General features: G+C 30.6%; 1 protein-coding gene across 1 annotated transcript in view; it reads left to right on the top strand.

The window, feature by feature from the left end:
* LOC100164135 (dynein heavy chain 5, axonemal) overlaps positions 1 to 20,809 on the top strand; it is a 36,174-nt gene that overhangs the window by 7,018 nt on the left and 8,347 nt on the right. The window contains exons 4-55 of the mRNA XM_029488580.1: positions 2,459 to 2,834; positions 3,229 to 3,389; positions 3,451 to 3,576; positions 3,677 to 3,949; positions 4,016 to 4,334; positions 4,446 to 4,669; positions 4,727 to 4,874; positions 4,939 to 5,120; positions 5,183 to 5,389; positions 5,466 to 5,662; positions 5,731 to 5,878; positions 5,945 to 6,071; positions 6,136 to 6,390; positions 6,498 to 6,658; positions 6,901 to 7,089; positions 7,157 to 7,352; positions 7,423 to 7,940; positions 8,030 to 8,709; positions 8,769 to 8,933; positions 9,018 to 9,170; positions 9,242 to 9,611; positions 9,728 to 9,952; positions 11,213 to 11,385; positions 11,461 to 11,827; positions 11,889 to 12,222; positions 12,303 to 12,460; positions 12,555 to 12,673; positions 12,736 to 13,246; positions 13,316 to 13,485; positions 13,555 to 13,745; positions 13,818 to 14,095; positions 14,169 to 14,409; positions 14,483 to 14,688; positions 14,959 to 15,122; positions 15,229 to 15,351; positions 15,412 to 15,604; positions 15,671 to 15,801; positions 15,868 to 16,016; positions 16,080 to 16,249; positions 16,319 to 16,768; positions 16,855 to 17,199; positions 17,489 to 17,704; positions 17,774 to 18,039; positions 18,118 to 18,286; positions 18,360 to 18,671; positions 18,749 to 18,905; positions 18,965 to 19,095; positions 19,153 to 19,597; positions 19,730 to 19,851; positions 19,967 to 20,135; positions 20,344 to 20,496; positions 20,578 to 20,804. Coding sequence (XP_029344440.1) covers positions 2,459 to 2,834; positions 3,229 to 3,389; positions 3,451 to 3,576; positions 3,677 to 3,949; positions 4,016 to 4,334; positions 4,446 to 4,669; positions 4,727 to 4,874; positions 4,939 to 5,120; positions 5,183 to 5,389; positions 5,466 to 5,662; positions 5,731 to 5,878; positions 5,945 to 6,071; positions 6,136 to 6,390; positions 6,498 to 6,658; positions 6,901 to 7,089; positions 7,157 to 7,352; positions 7,423 to 7,940; positions 8,030 to 8,709; positions 8,769 to 8,933; positions 9,018 to 9,170; positions 9,242 to 9,611; positions 9,728 to 9,952; positions 11,213 to 11,385; positions 11,461 to 11,827; positions 11,889 to 12,222; positions 12,303 to 12,460; positions 12,555 to 12,673; positions 12,736 to 13,246; positions 13,316 to 13,485; positions 13,555 to 13,745; positions 13,818 to 14,095; positions 14,169 to 14,409; positions 14,483 to 14,688; positions 14,959 to 15,122; positions 15,229 to 15,351; positions 15,412 to 15,604; positions 15,671 to 15,801; positions 15,868 to 16,016; positions 16,080 to 16,249; positions 16,319 to 16,768; positions 16,855 to 17,199; positions 17,489 to 17,704; positions 17,774 to 18,039; positions 18,118 to 18,286; positions 18,360 to 18,671; positions 18,749 to 18,905; positions 18,965 to 19,095; positions 19,153 to 19,597; positions 19,730 to 19,851; positions 19,967 to 20,135; positions 20,344 to 20,496; positions 20,578 to 20,804 — 12,240 coding nt within the window. The remainder of the gene's footprint in view (positions 1 to 2,458; positions 2,835 to 3,228; positions 3,390 to 3,450; positions 3,577 to 3,676; positions 3,950 to 4,015; positions 4,335 to 4,445; positions 4,670 to 4,726; positions 4,875 to 4,938; positions 5,121 to 5,182; positions 5,390 to 5,465; positions 5,663 to 5,730; positions 5,879 to 5,944; positions 6,072 to 6,135; positions 6,391 to 6,497; positions 6,659 to 6,900; positions 7,090 to 7,156; positions 7,353 to 7,422; positions 7,941 to 8,029; positions 8,710 to 8,768; positions 8,934 to 9,017; positions 9,171 to 9,241; positions 9,612 to 9,727; positions 9,953 to 11,212; positions 11,386 to 11,460; positions 11,828 to 11,888; positions 12,223 to 12,302; positions 12,461 to 12,554; positions 12,674 to 12,735; positions 13,247 to 13,315; positions 13,486 to 13,554; positions 13,746 to 13,817; positions 14,096 to 14,168; positions 14,410 to 14,482; positions 14,689 to 14,958; positions 15,123 to 15,228; positions 15,352 to 15,411; positions 15,605 to 15,670; positions 15,802 to 15,867; positions 16,017 to 16,079; positions 16,250 to 16,318; positions 16,769 to 16,854; positions 17,200 to 17,488; positions 17,705 to 17,773; positions 18,040 to 18,117; positions 18,287 to 18,359; positions 18,672 to 18,748; positions 18,906 to 18,964; positions 19,096 to 19,152; positions 19,598 to 19,729; positions 19,852 to 19,966; positions 20,136 to 20,343; positions 20,497 to 20,577; positions 20,805 to 20,809) is intronic.

The following is a 20,809-nucleotide window of genomic DNA, read 5'->3' as shown; positions in this document are numbered from 1 at the left end:
TTAGATTTAAAAGAAAATTTTTACGAATTCTTAACTCAAAATAATTTGCTAATTTTCGTGATTTTTACATATTTTGTCAATTTTTGAACTTTAAATGCTAATAAAAAAAAACTGTGACTAAGGATTTTTAATATTTTTCAAATGTCATTGTAACACTATAGTAGGAGCCATGTATTAAATTTTCAAGTATTTTTACTCAACAAATAAAGTTTTATTGACATTCATAGAAAAAAAAAAAATAAAATTGGAAACTGAAAATGTCCCTAAACAGTTCAAAACAAATCAAAATATTTTGAAAATTGTATTATTTATAGAAAATGGAATTATAAACAACCAGTGAAAATTTCATGTATCTACGGTTATTTGTTTTAAAGTTACACCAAAAACCAAAACCGATTTTCTTGAAAACAGCTTTTGCGTAAAAATTTTTTAATAGTTTTTCCTGTTTTTCACGGCGCTTTTGAAAACTATTGAAAATTTCAAATTTTGACCTCCCGAATGCACCAACTAGATTCACTTTCCCATTAAACAAGGTACTGTTGAAGAAAATCGAAGCAGTTTTACTGCCCCAAACCATGATGACAGACACAAAAATAAAAAAACACACATCATTGTAAAATCAATACATTCATCGTTCCACTCAGAATCTAAAATATATTATCTGACCTCGTGTATATAAATACATATAGACACCCACTGCCAGAATTGAATCTGACAAAGCGTCAGAATATGTAAAACTTAGCTATTTGATGTTGTTCTCGTATATTATCTTATAATATAACTTATATAAGGGGGGAGGGGGCATGGCCCCCGGGCCTCGAAAGTTAGAATTTATTTAGCGGCCTCTAATTTGTCCATTACTTTTTTTGTTATAGGCTATGTAACACTAAATAAATCACCTAAAAAAAAAATCGATGATTATTTAACAAGAAAAAAAGCTTGTAAATTATAATTTATAAATAAAGTGATACATTAATATATTACTCATTATTTATTGCTATGTGCCTATATCCCTGATATGTTTTAAATGAGGCCCTTGTACGAAAAAAAAATATTAAATAATATACAATGTGTTCCCGGGTGAAGTGACCGGCCAACGTCATATGAAAGTTTACCAAAAATGATGAAGAAATACCCTTTAAAGATTGAATCTAACTTTTTATTTTTTTAGTTATGAGCAATTAACTTATTTTTATCAAAACCATGCGTATCACGCATATGTTTATGTATCTTCAAAACTTTTCAACATTTTGACGTAATTTTATTTTTATTTTAAAGCTATTTAATTGTCCTATCAACTGACATACGCAATTTAACCAGAAATGTGCTAATTATTTTTATTAAATTTAAAAAAAGAGAAAAAAAGTTGGGAAAAATTAGTATTTTTAAAGGAGATTGTACATTATTCTAAATAATTTATTATTAACTATGAGTTTTTGTTTTTTGTATTATAACAACTAAAATGTACCGAATAATATAAAATTAAACGAATGACGACCAATTAACCGACTCAATCCTAGGAAAACTAAGATTATGACGATTAACAGGAATATATTATGAAATCAAACTTTCAAGGTATCCTAGGTATATTAATGTATTATTTAGTATAATTCAGCAGAATAATACAAATAACAAAAAACCCATACCAAGTAATAAATTATTTGGAATAATATACGATTTCCTTTAAAAAATGCTAATATATGCCAACTTTTTTCTACTTTTTTAATTTAATAAAAATAGTTGATGCATTTCTAGTTCAATTGTGTATTTTGGAGTGTTGATAGGACAATTAAATAGCTATAAATTAAAAAAAAAATTCATAAAAATGTTAAAAACTTTTGAAAATACATAAACAAATGCGTGATATGTATGGTTTTGATAAAAAAAGTTTGCCCAAAACTTAAAAAATAAAAAAGTTAGACCCAATTTTAAAGGCTATTTCTTTATCATTTTTGGTATACTTTTATATGACGTCGGCTGGTCACTTCACCCCGGAAACATTATGTACATTAATATTTTTTTTTCGTACAAGGGCCTCATTTAAAACTTTGGCCCCTGGGCCTCAAAATGTCTTAATCCGGGCTTGTATATAAGATATATAAGTATATGTATATATAATATATATCTTATATCTTATAATCTGTGGTGATAATAGGTTAAGAAAAGTCCCTCCTCAGAATTTGGAAAAATAATTATAAACATTTTTTATATCATGAATTATTTGTTAATTGTAAATATTGTGTGTTTAAAATTGAAATGAAAAGATAGAGTTTGATGTATTCAATTTTTAAATAAAATACTTCTGGTGAAAGGGTAGTTCCCCCCCTTCCACCTCCCCCCACCCAGATATAGATTTAGATACCTATTATTTACCATACATCCTAATTTTTTTAACAACCTTGGTTTAAACTGAAGTTTTTCATTGTTAAGCTGATGATGATTCCGCTGTCGTTTTCAGGTTCAGTTGAAGCCGACCAACAGCAGTAGAAACCTCCAACGGCGACTCAGCGTAGTGTCAAAGCCGAAAAAAAAGAAACTATTTCTCACAGATGGTTGGGAAGTCGGGCTGACAGGAATCTGCATCTACATCATCCGCCTGAATACCGCTAAACAGTTGCCAGAAGAAGGGTTTCACAAAGATTTGATCTGTGGCACTCTGGACGCGGAGAAAAAGGGATTGGTCAAGAGCATTGCCAAAATCATTGAATACGTGTTCATACCGGCATTGGCCATACCACAAACAGGCGACGAACCTTCAGACGATCAACCAGACTGCCCGTTAATCAAAAGCCAATTGCTTCCTGAGCTAAGATCGTTCTGCAGTTGTTTGAAAGGTATAATTTATAATGCAGTTATTGCAATAATACATTTTACATTTTCCTAAAAAAAAATAATATCACAGAATCATGCTGAGGTCCATCTACGATATAAGTAAACAATGATGAGTAGGTATATATTAGTAGGTATTAATAACAATTTATTATAATATTTAATTAACTTTTTGTTTTAATATTTTAATTATTAACAACTAATACTATTGTTTACTCAATTATATATTTCATTATTTCTTTAATAAATATTATAGTATTTTTACTCACATAATTTTATTTTATTTATTCCATGAAATTATAATTTTCATTAAATCTAATATGATTTACTTTATATCTTTCATTCAGGTCTTAAATAAGAATGGTAAAATTTATTATTAATATTCGTTATAATTTTTAGTATGTGAAGAAGTTTGCGATCAACCAAACATTTTTGCTGATGGTATGAGTTTAATATCAAAAGTGCCGACTTATAGGGAAGCCAAACATATTGCTACAAATCGGGATGAAATATTGATTTTAGAGAAACGAGTAACAAATTGGATACGGAAAATACGAGAAGTAAATTTGTATATGTATTAAAAAAAAATTGTGATTTAAAAAAATTGTGATTTGGCATTAGATATTATTAGAAGACGAGAAATTAAAATACGAAAGTGATACTAGTGGACCGCAAGATGAATTGGAGTTTTGGAAAAAACGTGGCGCACAATTTTCACAAATTGCTGCTAATCTCAGTTGGGAAGAGGTATACCATTATTAAGAGCATTTGTTTATATTTTATATATTTTTATAAAAACATACTGAGTTTAATTTAAATTTAATGGGTAAAATATTAAATTATTTAGGTAATAATGACTATTTGTTGCTTACAACTCTCGCGTTCTCGAATGGTTGACCGCTGGAGACGTACAGACAATCATTTGACACTGTGCTACAACGAAGCAAAAGATAACTCAAAATATATTCAAGCGTTGGAAAAATGCTGTCATTCACTGTACCTTGATAATCCAGTTAAAATGAGAAATTCGTTAGTTCGTATGCTTCAAACTGTACGTCTTATTCATGACGTTTCGATGTTCTATAATACTACAGAAAAAATATCGTCTCTTATGGTTAAAGTAATTACCTCCAATTTCATAACATAAACGTTTACCAAAAATTAATGTTCAATGTACTTAATCTAGATCACAAACCAAATGATTGAAAGCTGTAAACTTCACATCACCAATAGAAATAAAGACACAATATGGTCTCAAGATAGAGCAGCTCTCACGACTAAATTAAATGAATGTATTACACTAAACAAATTATACCATAACACTTATGAAAGAGTAAAGCATCACCACGGCGCCGGGAGGCAGTTTAGTTTTTCTGAAAATTACGTATTTGGTAAATTCGATGCGTTTTGTGATAGATTAATCAAAATTTTAACGGTTTTCGATACAATTGATGATTACAATGGATTGTTTGAACGAAGAATGGAGGGTTTGATGTTTGGGGATGGTATGATAATAATATTACCTTAGTTGTTGTAGTTAAAAACAAAATATAATTAGTAAATAGTAAATGATAATATTGTACAAGATATTTCCTAATAAAACAATTTAATTATAGCATTAGACAATGCAGTGCGAACTTTTGAAGAAGCCAAATTAGTGGTGATGAACAAAAGTTACGATTATTTAGATCAGAAAAATAGAGAATTTGATCATGATTACACAACATTATTTGTTATGGTTCAAACTTTGAAAGATGAATTAGCATTCACGATAGAAACTAATTTTAATTCTGTCTGGGAGACGGGCCAAGGAATAAAATTTCTCGATAAATTTGAAAAAGTACTTAATGCTGTGTATTGGTTTGAATTGTAATGTTTTATCATTTGTTTAAAATAGATTGCTACAAAAATACCAGTGACACGTATGGATATAAAATATAGTAGAGTATTGAAATATTGTGAAAGTCAAATAGATAGAACATTAAGATTGTTTAAAAAACGAAAAGGCAATCCTCCAGTTCCTAAGAATTTTCCACCACTATCTGGTAATATTTCATATATTATAATAATATAAATAATATTAAAAGCACTATATGATTTTTTCATTAGGTCGTATTGTCTGGGTAAGGTCTTTACGACAACGTTTAAGTTATTTAATGGAAGAAGCAACCGATCATCCAGTGTTAAAAGTAATGCCAGAAATGACAGAAGTGCAAAAGAAATTTTCTACCATGTCAGTAGCTTTGCTTAATTACGAAGAAGAAATTAAAAATATTTGGATGAACCACAATGTAAATATTATCGGCCATATCACATTATTGTTCAAATTGTTAAATATTAAATATATATTTAGGTTAAAGTTATTGAATACTGTTTAGTGCAACCATTATTAAAGTTTAAGAATACTAATAATATGGTTTATGTTAACTTTGATTCAAGATTGAACTTACTTATATTAGAGTCAAGTTGTATGTTGAAAATGGAACTTAAAGTTCCCATTGTCACTAAGGCTCTATTTTTTAGAAAAGATCACTTTACACTAGTGTGTGGCACATTACAAGTACATAATATACAAAAGAAATATAGAGTAACAATTTTTTTTATATGCTAATTGTGTAAATCACTAACACCAACAGTGTATGTTGAACAAAATGAGAAAAGTAGCAAGCAGCATTAACCTTGATGTTAGACCACTTTTTGTCACACAACTTGTATGGCTTCTGGATCTTTTGACGCCTGGCTTGCAAAAAATTGATTGGACAGATCCAGAGTGGAGAAATTTCGTTGAAAAAACCAACTCTGCAATAGATAAATTTCAAGTTTTGGTAACTAGGTAATTTATAAGAAATATATATTGTATAAAATGAAGTATTACATAATTTTTTTAAATCTTAATTTTAGAATCCATGATGTATACAATAACAGAATACTTCAGGTACTCTCTTCGATGCAGTTAATTACACTTCATACTTTTCCAGAGGATGGATCTACTTGGACCGCTGAAGAATTTTTAGATAAAATAGATGAAACTTGTCGCCAAGCATCTTTGGTTTGTGATTGTCTCGTCTTTACCTTTACAGTTATTTGATTTAATTATTATGTTATATTTGAATAGGAACTGAATCGAAAGAGTATTTTAGTTGAAGAAGCAGTCGAGGAAGTATTGTATCTCGTTCAGAAAGCTAATGAAAGTGTTACAATTCCAAAGCTAGAACAAGAACATAGTCTTAAAGTTAATACTGGTAATGAATTATAATGCGCTTCTTTAGATATTTGAATGGTATTAAATGTGTATGATTCTTGTAGATAAAACAGATGCGGATGTTACTAAACAGGAAGGAAAGTCGAGTGAAACTCAAACAGACTGGAGTACTGTATGTGAATTTTTCAATAACCCGTTTGTCTTGGCAGCATATGAGTTGCCACCAACTATTTATACCCTAGCAAATAGTGCTGTTAAAGAAATGAGACGATTCTATAGTCGCAAAGTTATAGATGTTCTTATTAAAATAACAAGGCAGTCGATCGATGCGTTAAGAAAAAAGTTTTCTCAAGAATTTAGTAAGCCTATGAAATTATGATGTTATATAATATATGCCTAATATTAATATTTACACTTATAAGAATTTATTGGTCTAAAATTTTAAACAATGTATTATTGTACCCAGGCGAAAATCCTATTTTTGAAGTTCACGCAATACTTATGATTCCGTCGATTGTGATTAGACCAGGTATAAACGAATTGCAAGAGTTGATGATCCAAGCAGGAAAAATTATGGTAGGAGTGGCCAAAGGAGTCGGACAGTGGTCTGGTAATAAAAAAACAAAGGTAATAAGGATTGTATAGAAAATAATAAAACACGAGCATCACAACGAAGACATGATATTTACCCGGGGTATACATATTTGGTATTGTTCTGTGTTGTCCACGTGTTTGTCTTCGTGTGCGCGTCTCGTTTGTTTTTCTTCCGGCAGGTGTTAGCAGGAAAACACTGGAATCAGTTAAAGAAAGACTGCAGCGAGCGTAGAGAAAAATTTTTTTCTAAAGTTGTTATTTCTGATATGGAACAGAGTGTACCAGCCTCCGTACCCACTATAGAAGACGCTAGAGCCAAACGTCGAAGGTTGTACAAATTGGCGTCCGAAAGAAAACCTCCATTTCCAGTAATGCACAGAAATTTCTATTCACATGTCACTGAAAATAAAGAAATCATCAAGGCCCTTTCGTTACTTTCTATATGCGTGCAACCGTTAAAACCAGTAACATTCTATAAACCTATCATTATGAACATAATATTACATTATTCAATTTAATCCATATATTTAGATACTGTCCGACTTTTTGAACCTTTGGGTGCCATACAAGATTTTGTGGAATAATGACCTATCAGAAAGACGAGACCTGTCAACAGTTTCACTTTTGGATTCAGAAGCATATCTTCAAAAACACCATGAACTCTTGGAACGTTTAAAAGTAAAGCCGGATACTTATGAATTTGGATCTTGTGTCGTAGTATCTGTTGGTGAGTATAACCGATGACAGTATCAAAATACTTAATACTTGTTCAAATAAAAATGTATTTAATGTTTCAGAAAAATTAAAATATGGCTTAACCATTGAGGTTAAATCATGCAATCGTCGAATCGGTCAGTTGTTACGCAAAAAATACCACCGTGAAATGGATTACGTGTATGCCGTGATGAATGAAATGGAAAGAAAGTTAGAACGACCTATTAGAGATTTAGATGATATTAGAATGGTCATAGAAACATTAAAAAAAATTAGAGAAAATGAAGTGGACATGGACCTTAAAATAGAGCCGATAGAGGAAGCATTTAATGTATTAACACGATATGATCTACCAGTAGATAGGGAAGATTTAGAGTTGGTTGATAACGTTAGATATTGTTGGCAACGAGTGCTAACACGTGCTATGGATATGAATATATATTTATTAGATTCACAACCTCAACTTCAAACAGAGTTAGCTGAGAATCTAAAACATTTTAAATTAGATTGTGTACAGTATTGTCACGAGTACAGAACACTGGGACCAATGATGCCCGGTCTTTCACCTAGAGAAGCTTCAGATAGACTCATTATGTTTCAAGTAAATATATTATTTTATTTACCTATTATAATAATTTTTTTCTATTGGTATATTTTTAAATGCTTACACAACAATAATAAATCCTACAGAATCGTTTTGATGGTATGTGGCGTCGTTTACAATCTTATCAAAGTGGGGAAGAATTGTTTGGTTTAGAAACTACAGAATATCCAGAGCTAGTCCAAATACGTAAGGAACTGAATCTTCTGCAAAAGTTGTATAAACTTTATAACGATGTGATAGACCGGGTTAGCAGTTACTATGATATTCCTTGGGGAGACGTCAATATAGAGCAGATAAATAATGAACTAATGGAATTCCAAAATAGATGTCGTAAATTACCTAAAGGATTAAAAGAATGGCCAGCTTTTCATGCATTAAAAAGAACTATTGACGATTTTAATGATATGTGTCCCTTGTTAGAACTTATGGCGAATAAAGCTATGAAGCAAAGACATTGGCAGAGAATAATGCAAATCACTGGTTACAACTTTGAATTAGAAAGTGAAGGATTTTGTTTGAAGAATATACTAGAAGCGCCCCTATTGAAACATAAAGAGGATATCGAAGACATATGTATATCAGCTATGAAAGAGAAAGATATCGAAGCGAAACTAAGACAAGTCACTAATGAGTGGTCTGTACAAGAGTTAACCTTTTTAACATTTAATAATCGAGGAGAATTATTACTTCGAGGTGACACGACAGCAGAAACTATTTGTCAACTGGAAGATAGCTTAATGATTTTGGGATCACTTATGTCAAATAGGTAAAAACTTAATTTTTTTCAAACATAACTTTGTGTTAATTAATAATTCAAAAATGTAGGTATAACGCACCATTCCGAAAACAAATACAACAATGGGTATATGATTTATCTAATACAAATGAAATTTTGGAACGTTGGCTGTTAGTTCAAAATATGTGGGTATACTTGGAAGCCGTATTTGTGGGTGGTGATATAGCAAAACAGCTTCCCAAAGAAGCAAAGAGGTTATAATAAATATATTTATTGATTCATGTAACTATTGAAAAATCTAATAACTTAACATGGTTATGTATATTTTATTGGATTAGATTTAGTAAAATAGACAAGTCGTGGCAAAAAATTATGCAACGTGCACATGAAACACCAAGTGTAGTTATTTGCTGTGTCGGAGATGACATGCTGAAACAACTTCTACCTCATTTACAAGAACAACTTGAGTTGTGTCAAAAATCTTTGAGCGGGTAAGTTTGTTAGAATATTGTATAATGTTTAAATAAAAATAGTATAAAAAATAAGTTTTATTGATTTACAGTTATTTAGAAAGAAAACGAACAATGTTTCCTAGATTCTTTTTTGTTTCGGATCCTGCTCTATTGGAAATTTTAGGACAAGCTTCAGATTCGCATACAATCCAAAATCATCTACTATCGATATTCGATAATACTAAAGCTGTGAAATTTCACGAAATTGAATATAATAAAATGACAGCCATTATTTCAACAGAAGGAGAAACTATACCACTAGAGAGAGCTGTCAGAGCTGAGGGAAGTGTAGAGACTTGGTTAACTAGCTTATTGCAGACATCTCAGCAAACGATTCATTCGATTATTCGATCATCAAATCATCAGATAAACGATAATAATTTTATTTTATTAGCGTTTTTGGAAAAAATGCCCGCCCAGGTAGTACAAACTACATAAATTCAATGACATGAAATGTTAATTGAACTAAATCGACAACTGTTGAACTTTGTTTTTATATATGTTTAATATATTAAATAAATTAAATATATTAACAGATTGGGATATTGGGAATTCAAATGATTTGGACTAGAGATTCCGAGGTGGCATTAATTCACGCACGAACGGATAGAAAGCAGATGCACGATACCAACAATCGATTTTTAGAACTGCTCAATACGTTGATCGATCAAACGACTAGAGATTTAACGCGTATTGAAAGAATCAAGTTCGAAACATTAATTACAATACACGTTCATCAAAGAGATATTTTTGATATTTTGGTAATGATTTCAGATTTGTGGCGTTGCAGGTTTTAAATTTACAGTATCTATTTTTAAAGATATTAATTGTACTAATGATAATTTATATTTTTATCATGTAATATGGTATGATAATCTACATAATTTTTTCTAAAACTATCGCATATATTATATTATTTTTGAAATTCGACCATGTATTCTCAATATTTTGTAGTAAGAAAATCTTATGAAGAACCATGATTTACATTTTTAAGAGGGCGTATTACAGGCATTTGTCGTCTGCGTCTTAGAAGTGCGTAACATAATAAATTTAATCTCTACAGAACACGTTTAGCATCGTTATTTAAAAATTAGAGTAAATTATGAAACATGATATTAACATTATCTGCATTTCTACATAGATATTTTACGATAACTCTGTTTTTAAACGAGTTCTGAGTATTTTTAATTTATGTATATTGTAAACGCAAAACGTGCTAAAAATGTGAACTATCTTAAAAAGCACACAAACAAACACAGATTACGTTTTTACCACCAAGTTTCATAATAGATCGATTAACTCTAATTTTTAAGTTAACGAAACTTTTTGCTATGTTTCGCACTATAAGACGGAAACAACAAATTACCGTGTTACGTCCTCTTAAGTTATTTGAGTAAGGAAATTCAATTTATTGACATAAATCTAAAGGTCTATAAATATCTCAAAAGACACAAAATATTAAAAAAATTATATCCTGTCTGGAATAATATGGTATTATAAGTATTTGGTGAAAATTTTAATTATTTATCGTTATTCATTTTTGAATTATTCATGAAAAAAACCCAATCAATTTTATCAAAAATGGGGTACTTATTGTGTAAATATTCCCATTTTTCTGTATTTTATTTTTTATTTTTCCTGATTATTTTGAAAAGTACTGAGAATTTTATTATTTTATTATTATCATTAATTTAATCACCAAAGTACAAAGAACATCCAATTTGTTAAAAATATTATAGCTAGCTAATACTTAAGGGTTATTTTTTGCTATAAAAAGTGTCTTCAGTTCCAAACATACACCCATAATTATAAAATCATTTATTCATCGATAAATGTCAGATCACTGCACTCAGAATCTTAATACAAAATAGGAACAGGAGGTTATTTTTGCTATACCTAAGCTGCAGTGAGTCACAACTATTTAAGACCATCGGTATATTTTGTTAAATGGTTTTAAATGATTTTTAATGGGATATTATTGAAGATTTAAAATTCTTAATAATAATTTGTGTTTCACTTAGTGTCGACTCAATGTACGTTCTGTTAATGACTTTGAATGGCTGAAGCAATGTCGATTCTATTTTAAAGAAGACTTGGATAAGACTTGGATTTCTATAACTGACGTTAATTTTAATTACCAAAATGAGTACTTGGGATGTACAGAACGTCTAGTTATCACCCCACTTACAGATCGGTAATTGTCTTACGTTATAAACACGCACGTTTATAAATTATGTAACCAATTTTTATTCCATATTGCTATACTTAGGTGTTACATTACACTTGCTCAAGCACTAGCGATGAGTATGGGCAGTTCACCTTGTGGACCAGCTGGTACTGGAAAAACGGAAACTGTCAAAGACATGGCAAAAACTTTGGCCAAATATGTGGTGGTTTTTAATTGCTCTGATCAGATGGACTATCGAGGCTTGGGAAGAATTTATAAAGGCTTAGCGCAATCGGGCACATGGGGGTGTTTCGATGAATTCAACCGTATTGAGCTACCTGTGTTGTCGGTTGCAGCACAACAAATAGCGGTTGTGTTGTCAGCAAAAAAAGAAAAGAAAAAACAGTTTACGTTTACTGATGGAGATCTGATAGACCTTTGTCCTGAATTCGGAATATTTATTACAATGGTAAACATAGGTGATGTTAGAGCCGTAGTTTAGTTAATGTACACTTATTTTTTGTTTGTAGAATCCCGGTTATGCTGGCCGTAAAGAACTGCCAGAAAATTTAAAAATTCAATTCCGTACAGTGGCTATGATGGTTCCAGACAGACAAATCATTATAAGGGTTAAATTAGCTAGTTGTGGGTTTTTAGAAAACATTACGCTTGCTCGTAAATTTTATACGTTATACAAACTTTGCGAAGAACAATTAACAAAACAAGTCCATTATGATTTTGGACTGAGAAATATTTTGTCAGTGTTAAGAACTCTAGGTGCTGCGAAACGAGTCAATAGCAAAGATTCAGAAAGTACGATTGTTATGAGAGTATTGCGTGATATGAACTTATCAAAACTTATAGGTAAATTATTATTAGTTTAGTATATATTTTTTCGATGTTCAAACAATTTTTTGAAACTTTCTGCCTCGCGAATTTAATAGATGAGGACGAACCACTCTTTCTGTCACTAGTCACTGATTTATTTCCGAATCAGATATTAGAAAAAACTGCATATCCTGAATTGGAGGAAGCCATTGAAAGCCAAGTGGAAGCAGATGGTTTAATATATCATTCTCCGTGGGTTTTGAAGTTGATACAAGTAAATATAATACAATAGTGAATATTCACATTATTATTATATACATTTGTAAAATAAAATAAAATATATAATGTCCACTCATTGTTATTTTCAGTTGTACGAAACACAAAGAGTCAGACATGGAATAATGACTTTAGGTCCTACTGGATCTGGTAAAACCTGTTGTATCCAGATTCTTATGAAATCTTTAACAATTTGCGGCGAAAATCATAGGTACGAATTTAAAATTTAATACCAAAGATCTATAGTTTTATTTTTTCTGTTTGACATTCTAGGGAAATGAGAATGAACCCAAAAGCAATTACTGCAGCACAAATGTTCGGCCGCCTAGACGTAGCCACTAATGACTGGACTGATGGTATATTTTCTGCATTATGGAGAAAAACGCTGAAATTAAAAAAAGGTGAACATGTATGGTTGGTCCTTGATGGACCAGTTGATAGTATATGGATTGAAAATTTGAATTCAGTATTGGATGATAATAAAACATTGACATTGGCTAATGGAGATAGGCTTCCTATGGCTCCATGCTGTAAAATTATATTTGAGCCTCATAACATTGATAATGCTTCACCCGCAACTGTATCACGTAATGGTATGGTATACATGAGTTCGTCTGGATTAGATTGGAATCCAGTTTTAGCAGCCTGGCTAAAGAAAAGGAATAAAAGGGAATCGAAATTATTCAGGCGATTGTTTGAAAATACTTTTTCAATTATATACACATGGGCCTCACAAAATTTGAATATGACCATGAAAGTCTTACAGTGCAATACTATTCAGCAGGTATTTTTAAGCGATATTCTATGTTTTATTTTATTATAACTTATTATTAAGTCTAAAATATAACTTTAGATGCTAGTTTTGTTACAAGGGTTAATACCCAAAAAACCAGAAGAAGAAGAAGGAAAAGAAGAAGTAGTAGAAGAAGAAGAAGAAATCGGAGATCACGATACTCATTCTTCAGAAGAAGGTGATGGCGTGGAAGGCACAGAAAACCACTATCTAAAACCTGATAATTTATTGTAAGCTTAATACCATTTTTTCATAAAAGATCATGTTAAGTATTCATTTGAATTTTTTTTTTTTTTAAGACCAAGTAAAATACATTTACAACGTTTGTATACTTTTTCATTGGTGTGGGGACTAGGAGCTTTATTGGAAACATCAGATAGACATAAATTTCATAGTTACCTAAATGAAAATTTTGGTCAAAGTCTTGATCTTCCTAAGCTAGTCGATCAGCCTGATGCTACTATATTTGATTTTTTCGTAACTGAAGAAGGTATAGTAATATAGTATGTGTTTTTAATTTTGTCAACTAAAATTTAAATCAGTTTTATACATGTTAAATTAGGAGAATGGGAACACTGGAATGTTGCTATGTCTTCTGCTACTCCAGCAGAATCTTCTAGTTCTGATTACAGTCAAGTATTGGTTCCTATTTTAGAAAGTGTTCGTATCACATATTTGATAAATATCATAGCTACACAAGATCATCCAGTTTTATTGATTGGAGAACAGGGATCAGGAAAAACTGTTATGATGAAATCATACATGAGATCTGCTAAACCAGAGCTTTACTTAAATAGATCATTTAATTTTTCATCTGCAACTAGCCCCTTTCAATTTCAAGTAAATTTAATTAAAATTTATAAATGGTAATTTTACACGTTAATTTAACTCATAATTTATTTTATTATTTTAGAAAACGATTGAAAGTTATGTAGAGAAAAGATTAGGAAACACATTTGGGCCACCTGGAGGTCTTAAGATGAAGGTGTTCATAGATGACATAAATTTGCCGGAAGTTAATGAATGGGGTGATCAAATTACAAATGAGATCGTTCGACAGACAATGGACATGAAAGGATTTTATAGCTTAGAAAAACCTGGTGAATTCTATACTCTGAATGATATTCTATTTGTCGGTGCTATGGTACATCCCGGTAAGATACCGATGTATTTAGTAAATTACTTGTCATTCAATTTTTAAATTGTGTATTATATTTTATGAAATAGGTGGAGGACGGAATGATATACCGTCAAGATTAAAACGCCAATTCTGTATATTCAACTGTACTATGCCATCAGATGCTTCAATTGATAAGATCTTTCGTGTAGTTGGTGAAACGCACTATAATGCAAAACGAGGATTTTCAGTAGAAATACGAAACTTGGTTAAGAAACTAACTCCCATAACTAGAGAACTTTGGCATAGCACAAGGGTAATATATTTTTATTTAAAGATTAAAAAAAAACAAAATTATGCCATAACGTAACCCTTAGTTCCAAGATTAGCTTAGGTATTTGATGGTTAGTTGTTAAATTTATTTTTGATCGGGTATTTCGAATAAATTACCAAAACGTGTTAATGACAAATAATTGGGTTAAATATAGTATGAATATATAATATAATATTTTTAACATAAAAAAATTATAATTAAAATTATATTATTTTGTGTTCGTAATAAAAAAAAATATATTTTTAATTTTAGATGACTTTGTTACCAACACCAGCTAAATTCCACTATGTTTTTAGCTTAAGAGATTTATCTAGGATCTGGCAAGGAATGGTTGGAACATTAAGTACTGTTATTGATTCTGCAAAAATATTAATAATGTTATGGAGGCATGAGACTACTAGAGTATTCTCTGATAGGTTTGTTTGATTGAAGTAATAATTATTTTTAAACAGTTAAAGAAAAAAAAACTATAAAATTGACTATGTGATAACAATATAATATTAATATGTTTAATTATATTAGATTTACATCGTTGTCTGATAAAAGTTGGTTCGATCAAGAGCTGAACAAAGTTGTTGAATCTAGATTAGGCACTCAATATATAGCCATGTTGGATGCAGATCCTCCATTTGTTGATTTCATGAGGTAAGTAATTTTCATTTTACATAATTTGAGTGTAAATATAATTTAAAAAAAATATTTAAGAGACGCTCCAGAGCCAACTGGAGAAGAAGGTGAAGAAGCTGATATGGAACTTCCCAAAGTGTACGAGCCTGTTATGGAAGAAGCTCAACTGAGAGAACGATTAGAAATGTTTTTATCTCAATTTAATGAAATGGTTCGAGGTGTTGGAATGGACCTAGTATTCTTTCCGGATGCTATCCTTCATTTAGTTAAGGTGAGTTGTAGTTAATTATTTCAAAATTTAAATGATAAAAACTATTATTTTTTTGTTTTTTTGTAGATTTCAAGAGTTATAAGACATCCGCGTGGAAATGTAATGTTAGTAGGTGTTGGTGGTTCTGGTAAACAATCTTTAACAAGGTTGGCTTCTTTCATAGCTGGCTATAAAACGTTTCAAATAGCTTTAACTAGGTTTGACTCGATCATTAAATGTATTGTTTGAATTTGTATGAAATATCAATGTATTTTTGTTTATAGATCCTATAATATAACAAATTTTTTGGAGGATCTCAAACTGTTATACAGAACATGTGGTGTTCAAGCAAAAGGTACAACATTTATTTTTACTGATTTGGATATAAAGGAAGAAGGTTTCTTGGAGTACTTAAATAACATTCTATCATCTGGTAACAATTTGTTAAATGTGATTTAATTTCTCATTTAAATATATGTTATACATTTATTTTTAGGTGGAATTACCAATCTATTTACGAAAGATGAACAATCTGAAATTATATCAGAATTAACTCCTATTATGAAACGAGAAAACTCAAAAAGAAGTTTGAACCATGAAATTATTATGGATTACTTTTTAACAAGAACTTGTCAAAACCTTCATGTTGTGTTTTGTTTTTCACCTGTAATTATTTGTATAGGTCTTATTATTATTTACATTTTATAATTTATTCACACATAATATATGTCTTAGGTAGGAGAAAAGTTTCGAAATCGAGCTCTTAGGTTCCCAGCATTAGTATCTGGATGTACCATAGACTGGTTCCAACCGTGGCCCAAGGATGCTCTCATCCAAGTAGCGGAACATTTTTTGGTTGACTTTGATATTGAGTGCACAGTTGAAGTTAAACAAGAATTAGTTGGCGCGATGGGCACGATTCAAGATATAGTTGATCATACTTCAAGTGATTATTATCAGCGATTTCGTCGAGCTACTCATGTCACACCAAAATCATACTTAAACTTTATTGGCGGATATAAAAGTATATATCATCAAAAACAAAAAGAATTAGGAGAAGGAGCTCACCGCATGGACACAGGTTTGGCAAAACTGGAAGAGGCTTCTATTTCCGTAGAGTTACTGAAGAAAGACTTAGATGATATGGAACAAGAATTAGCAAATGCTTCTCAGAAAGCAGAAACCGTAAGTAAATAAAAATCAAAAAAAGTAACTAAAAAATAATATTTGTTATTAGTTTAAAACAATATTTTAATGAAAAATATTAACAGGTATTAGTTGAAGTTACTGATCGTGCAAGACAAGCAGAAATTGTGAAAAATCAGGTGATGAAAGTAAAAGTTAAAGCAGAAGCATTAGTAGAGTCGATTGCAAAAGAAAAAGCTATTGCTGAAGAGAAACTAGAAGCAGCTAGACCAGCACTCGAAGAAGCAGAATCAGCGTTGAACACTATAAAACCTGCACATATAGCTACTGTTCGTAAACTTGGAAGACCTCCACATCTCATCATGCGTATAATGGATTGCGTTTTAATATTATTCAAACGAAAACTGCACCCAGTCATAAGTGATACAACAGTGAGATGTCCAAAACCATCTTGGCCAGAATCGTTAAAAGTAAATGTTTAAAAAAAAAAAATTTAATATTACTGTACAATTTTATATCAACAGTTTCTAAAGATGAATATCTAAAATTCTAAGTTAATTACAAACACACATAATTTTATATTTATAATAATTTAATTAAATCTAAATGACGCACTAAAATTCTTGAAAAATGTATTTAGTTGACATACATACCACTATTTAATATTATGATAATAATAACATAAAATACTTGGATGTACTATAATTTATTAAGACGGAAACTATGACAATTAAAAAATTTTTATATCACATTTCATAGATGATGGCGAGTACAACTTTTTTGCTCCAGCTTCAAAACTATCCAAAAGATACAATCACAAATGAAATGGTAGAATTATTACAGCTATATTTTAGCATGGAAGATTACAATATGGATACAGCAAAAAGGGTTTGTGGTGACGTTGCCGGTTTGTTATCATGGACTAAAGCCATGGCATTCTTTCATAGTATAAATAAAGAAGTTTTGCCACTTAAGGTTTGTATTAAACGTTTTTTAAGAAGAATGAATGAACGCCTTAAAGGTAAATTGTATATTATCGTTTAGGCCAATTTAACTTTACAAGAAGCTAGACTAACTATTGCAATGGACGATTTGTCAAGAGCCGAACTTCAACTTTATGAAAGAGAAGTGGCGTTAAATGAAGTTAAAAGTCAATATGATGCTGCTGTTCAAGAAAAACAAAGGCTTACTGATGCGGCAAATGTGTGTCTGAGAAAAATGACGTCAGCAACTGCTTTAATTAATGGATTAGGTGGTGAAAAAATAAGATGGACTCAACAGAGTAAAGAATTCAAGAAACAACTCGGACGGTCATATTTTTAAAAATATTTGTTATATGTATCTAATGAATCGAATAATATAATTGTTTTATTTTAATAAAAAAATAGACTTGTTGGTGATGTTTTATTGGCAACAGGATTTTTATCATATTGTGGGCCATATAATCAAGAATTTAGATCTAATTTAGTCCAAAGTTGGATGAAAACTTTAACGACTCAAAAAGTACCGTTCACGGTTAAACTCAATATAATAAATATGCTTATTGACAATTCTATGGTACGAATTTTGTTTACATATTGTATAATAATTGTAAATGCGTATGCTCAATTAAAAATACTAAATGTTCAAGGTATCTGAGTGGACATTGCAAGGTCTCCCTAATGATGAGTTATCGGTACAAAATGCACTTATTGTAACCAAATCTAGTTCGTACCCACTTCTCATCGACCCTCAAAACCAAGGGAAAATGTGGATTAAAAATAAAGAATCATCTAATGAACTTCAAATTACTTCATTGAATCATAAATACTTTAGAACACATTTAGAGGATTGCTTATCTCTTGGAAGACCATTATTGATAGAAGATGTTAGTGAAGAACTTGATCCAGTAATTGATAATGTGTTAGAAAAGAATTTCATTAAATCTGGTTCAATTGAAAAGGTGAGCAAAATAAATATATGTATATACATATGTTAGCCACTTTACATGATGTACAATAATGAATATTATATTAATAGGTGGTTGTCGGTGATAAAGAAACTGATGTAATGCCTGGATTTGTCTTGTATATAACGACAAAATTGCCCAATCCCGCATATTCACCTGAGATTAGTGCTAAAACTTCAATTATAGATTTCACAGTCACAATGCAAGGTCTTGAAGACCAACTTTTAGGTAAAAATAAAAGGTAAATAATTACATACATCTTTATAAACTTATAAACATTTATTTAGGTCGAGTTATACTAATGGAAAAATCAGATTTAGAAGCTGAACGTGTGGCGCTATTTGAGTCAGTTATACAAAATCAACGTTCAATGAAAGAATTTGAAAGTAATCTACTGCATAAATTATCATCAATTCAAGTAATGTATCATGAATGATAATTCTGTAACAAAATTTAAGTTATTTTTTTTACCTAGGGTTCATTGGTAGACGATGAAGATTTGATTAGTGTTCTCCAAGAGACCAAAGCCACCGCCGAAGCTGTAAATGCCAAACTTCAAGTTTCTGAACAAACCGAAATTAAAATTATGAAGGCCAGAGAAGAGTTCCGTGCCGTAGCTGCTCGTGGATCAATACTGTACTTTTTGATAGTTGAAATGAGCAACGTAAACGTCATGTACCAAAATTCATTAAAACAATTTTTGATGATATTTGATAATTCTATAAACAAATCGATAAAGAGTCCAATAACCGAAGAACGTATTGTAAACATTTTACAATATTTAACTTATGAAGTATGGATGTTCACGATGAGGAGTCTATACGAACGCCATAAGCCATTATTCACATTGATGTTGGCTATGAAAATTGATTGCCATAAGAACCAAATTACTCATGAAGAGTTTATGACATTTATAAAAGGTTATAACTTATAAATTACAATCCATAATTCCTTTATAGCATAACTATCTGTTAAAATACATACTTAATTATATATATATATATATATATTTTATAATCAACCGACAAATAATAATTTATTTATGTATAAAGGTGGTGCATCATTAGATTTGAATGCAGTTGCTCCCAAGCCATTTCGATGGGTATTGGACATAACTTGGTTAAATTTGGTTGAACTTAACAAGTTATCAGTATTTTCAAACCTTTTAAATAAAGTAAGTAGGTATACATTTAGTTAGTTATTACTGATTATAGATAAATCACTGTTTTACTTTATTTTGTTATAAACGCGTTATATATTTTTTATTTATGTATTCTTGATTGATTTAGATAAAACAAAATGAGAAAGAATGGCGCATTTGGTATGAAAAAGAGAAACCAGAAGAGGAAGACATACCTTGTGGGTATAATAAATCTCTAGACGTGTTTCGAAAACTTTTGCTGGTCAGGTCATGGAGTCCAGATAGGACATTGTCGCAGTCTCGAAAATATATCATGGGTATTACTCACAATTCTGTGAATTTATTGCATTTGCATTTTCATAACCTACTTTTAGAAGAAAATTTGTTTTCTCAAAATCGTTTTAACATTTCTATTAAATAAATCGTATTTAAGTACTAAAATTTAAATTCACTGCCTTACGTATACAATATATAATACAATTCGTATACCTATAGATAAGACCATTTGACCACTGTGTCTTACAGATTCTTTAGGGCCAGAGTATGGAGAAGCATGCATCTTGGACTTGGAAAAAACTTGGGAAGAATCGGAGCCACAAACACCACTTGTTTGTATCTTGTCCATCGGCTCTGATCCATCACCGCAAATCACCGCTCTAGCCAAAACCAAAGACATTCGTAATGCACACTAAATTTATACAACAACAATTAACTGTTTTTTATAGATACATGTATATAACAAATATACTTTCGTTTTAGAAATACGGTCCGTTTCTATGGGCCAAGGTCAAGAAATACACGCTAGAAACATGATATCCGATTGCATAGCAAACGGTGGTTGGGTGCTTTTACAAAATATGCATTTGTCTTTGCCATTTTGTACAGAAGCTATGGACGCTTTGTCAGATTCGGAAGAAATACACAGTACATTTAGAATGTGGATAACCACCGAAGTGCATCCTCAGTTTCCGATTGCACTACTTCAAGTAAA

The sequence above is a fragment of the Acyrthosiphon pisum genome, chromosome A1 (genome assembly GCF_005508785.2).
Source record: "Acyrthosiphon pisum isolate AL4f chromosome A1, pea_aphid_22Mar2018_4r6ur, whole genome shotgun sequence".
Taxonomy (NCBI): domain Eukaryota; kingdom Metazoa; phylum Arthropoda; class Insecta; order Hemiptera; family Aphididae; genus Acyrthosiphon; species Acyrthosiphon pisum.
The sequence above is the reverse complement of the archived record's forward strand: the minus strand, read 5'-3'. Positions and strand labels throughout refer to the sequence as shown.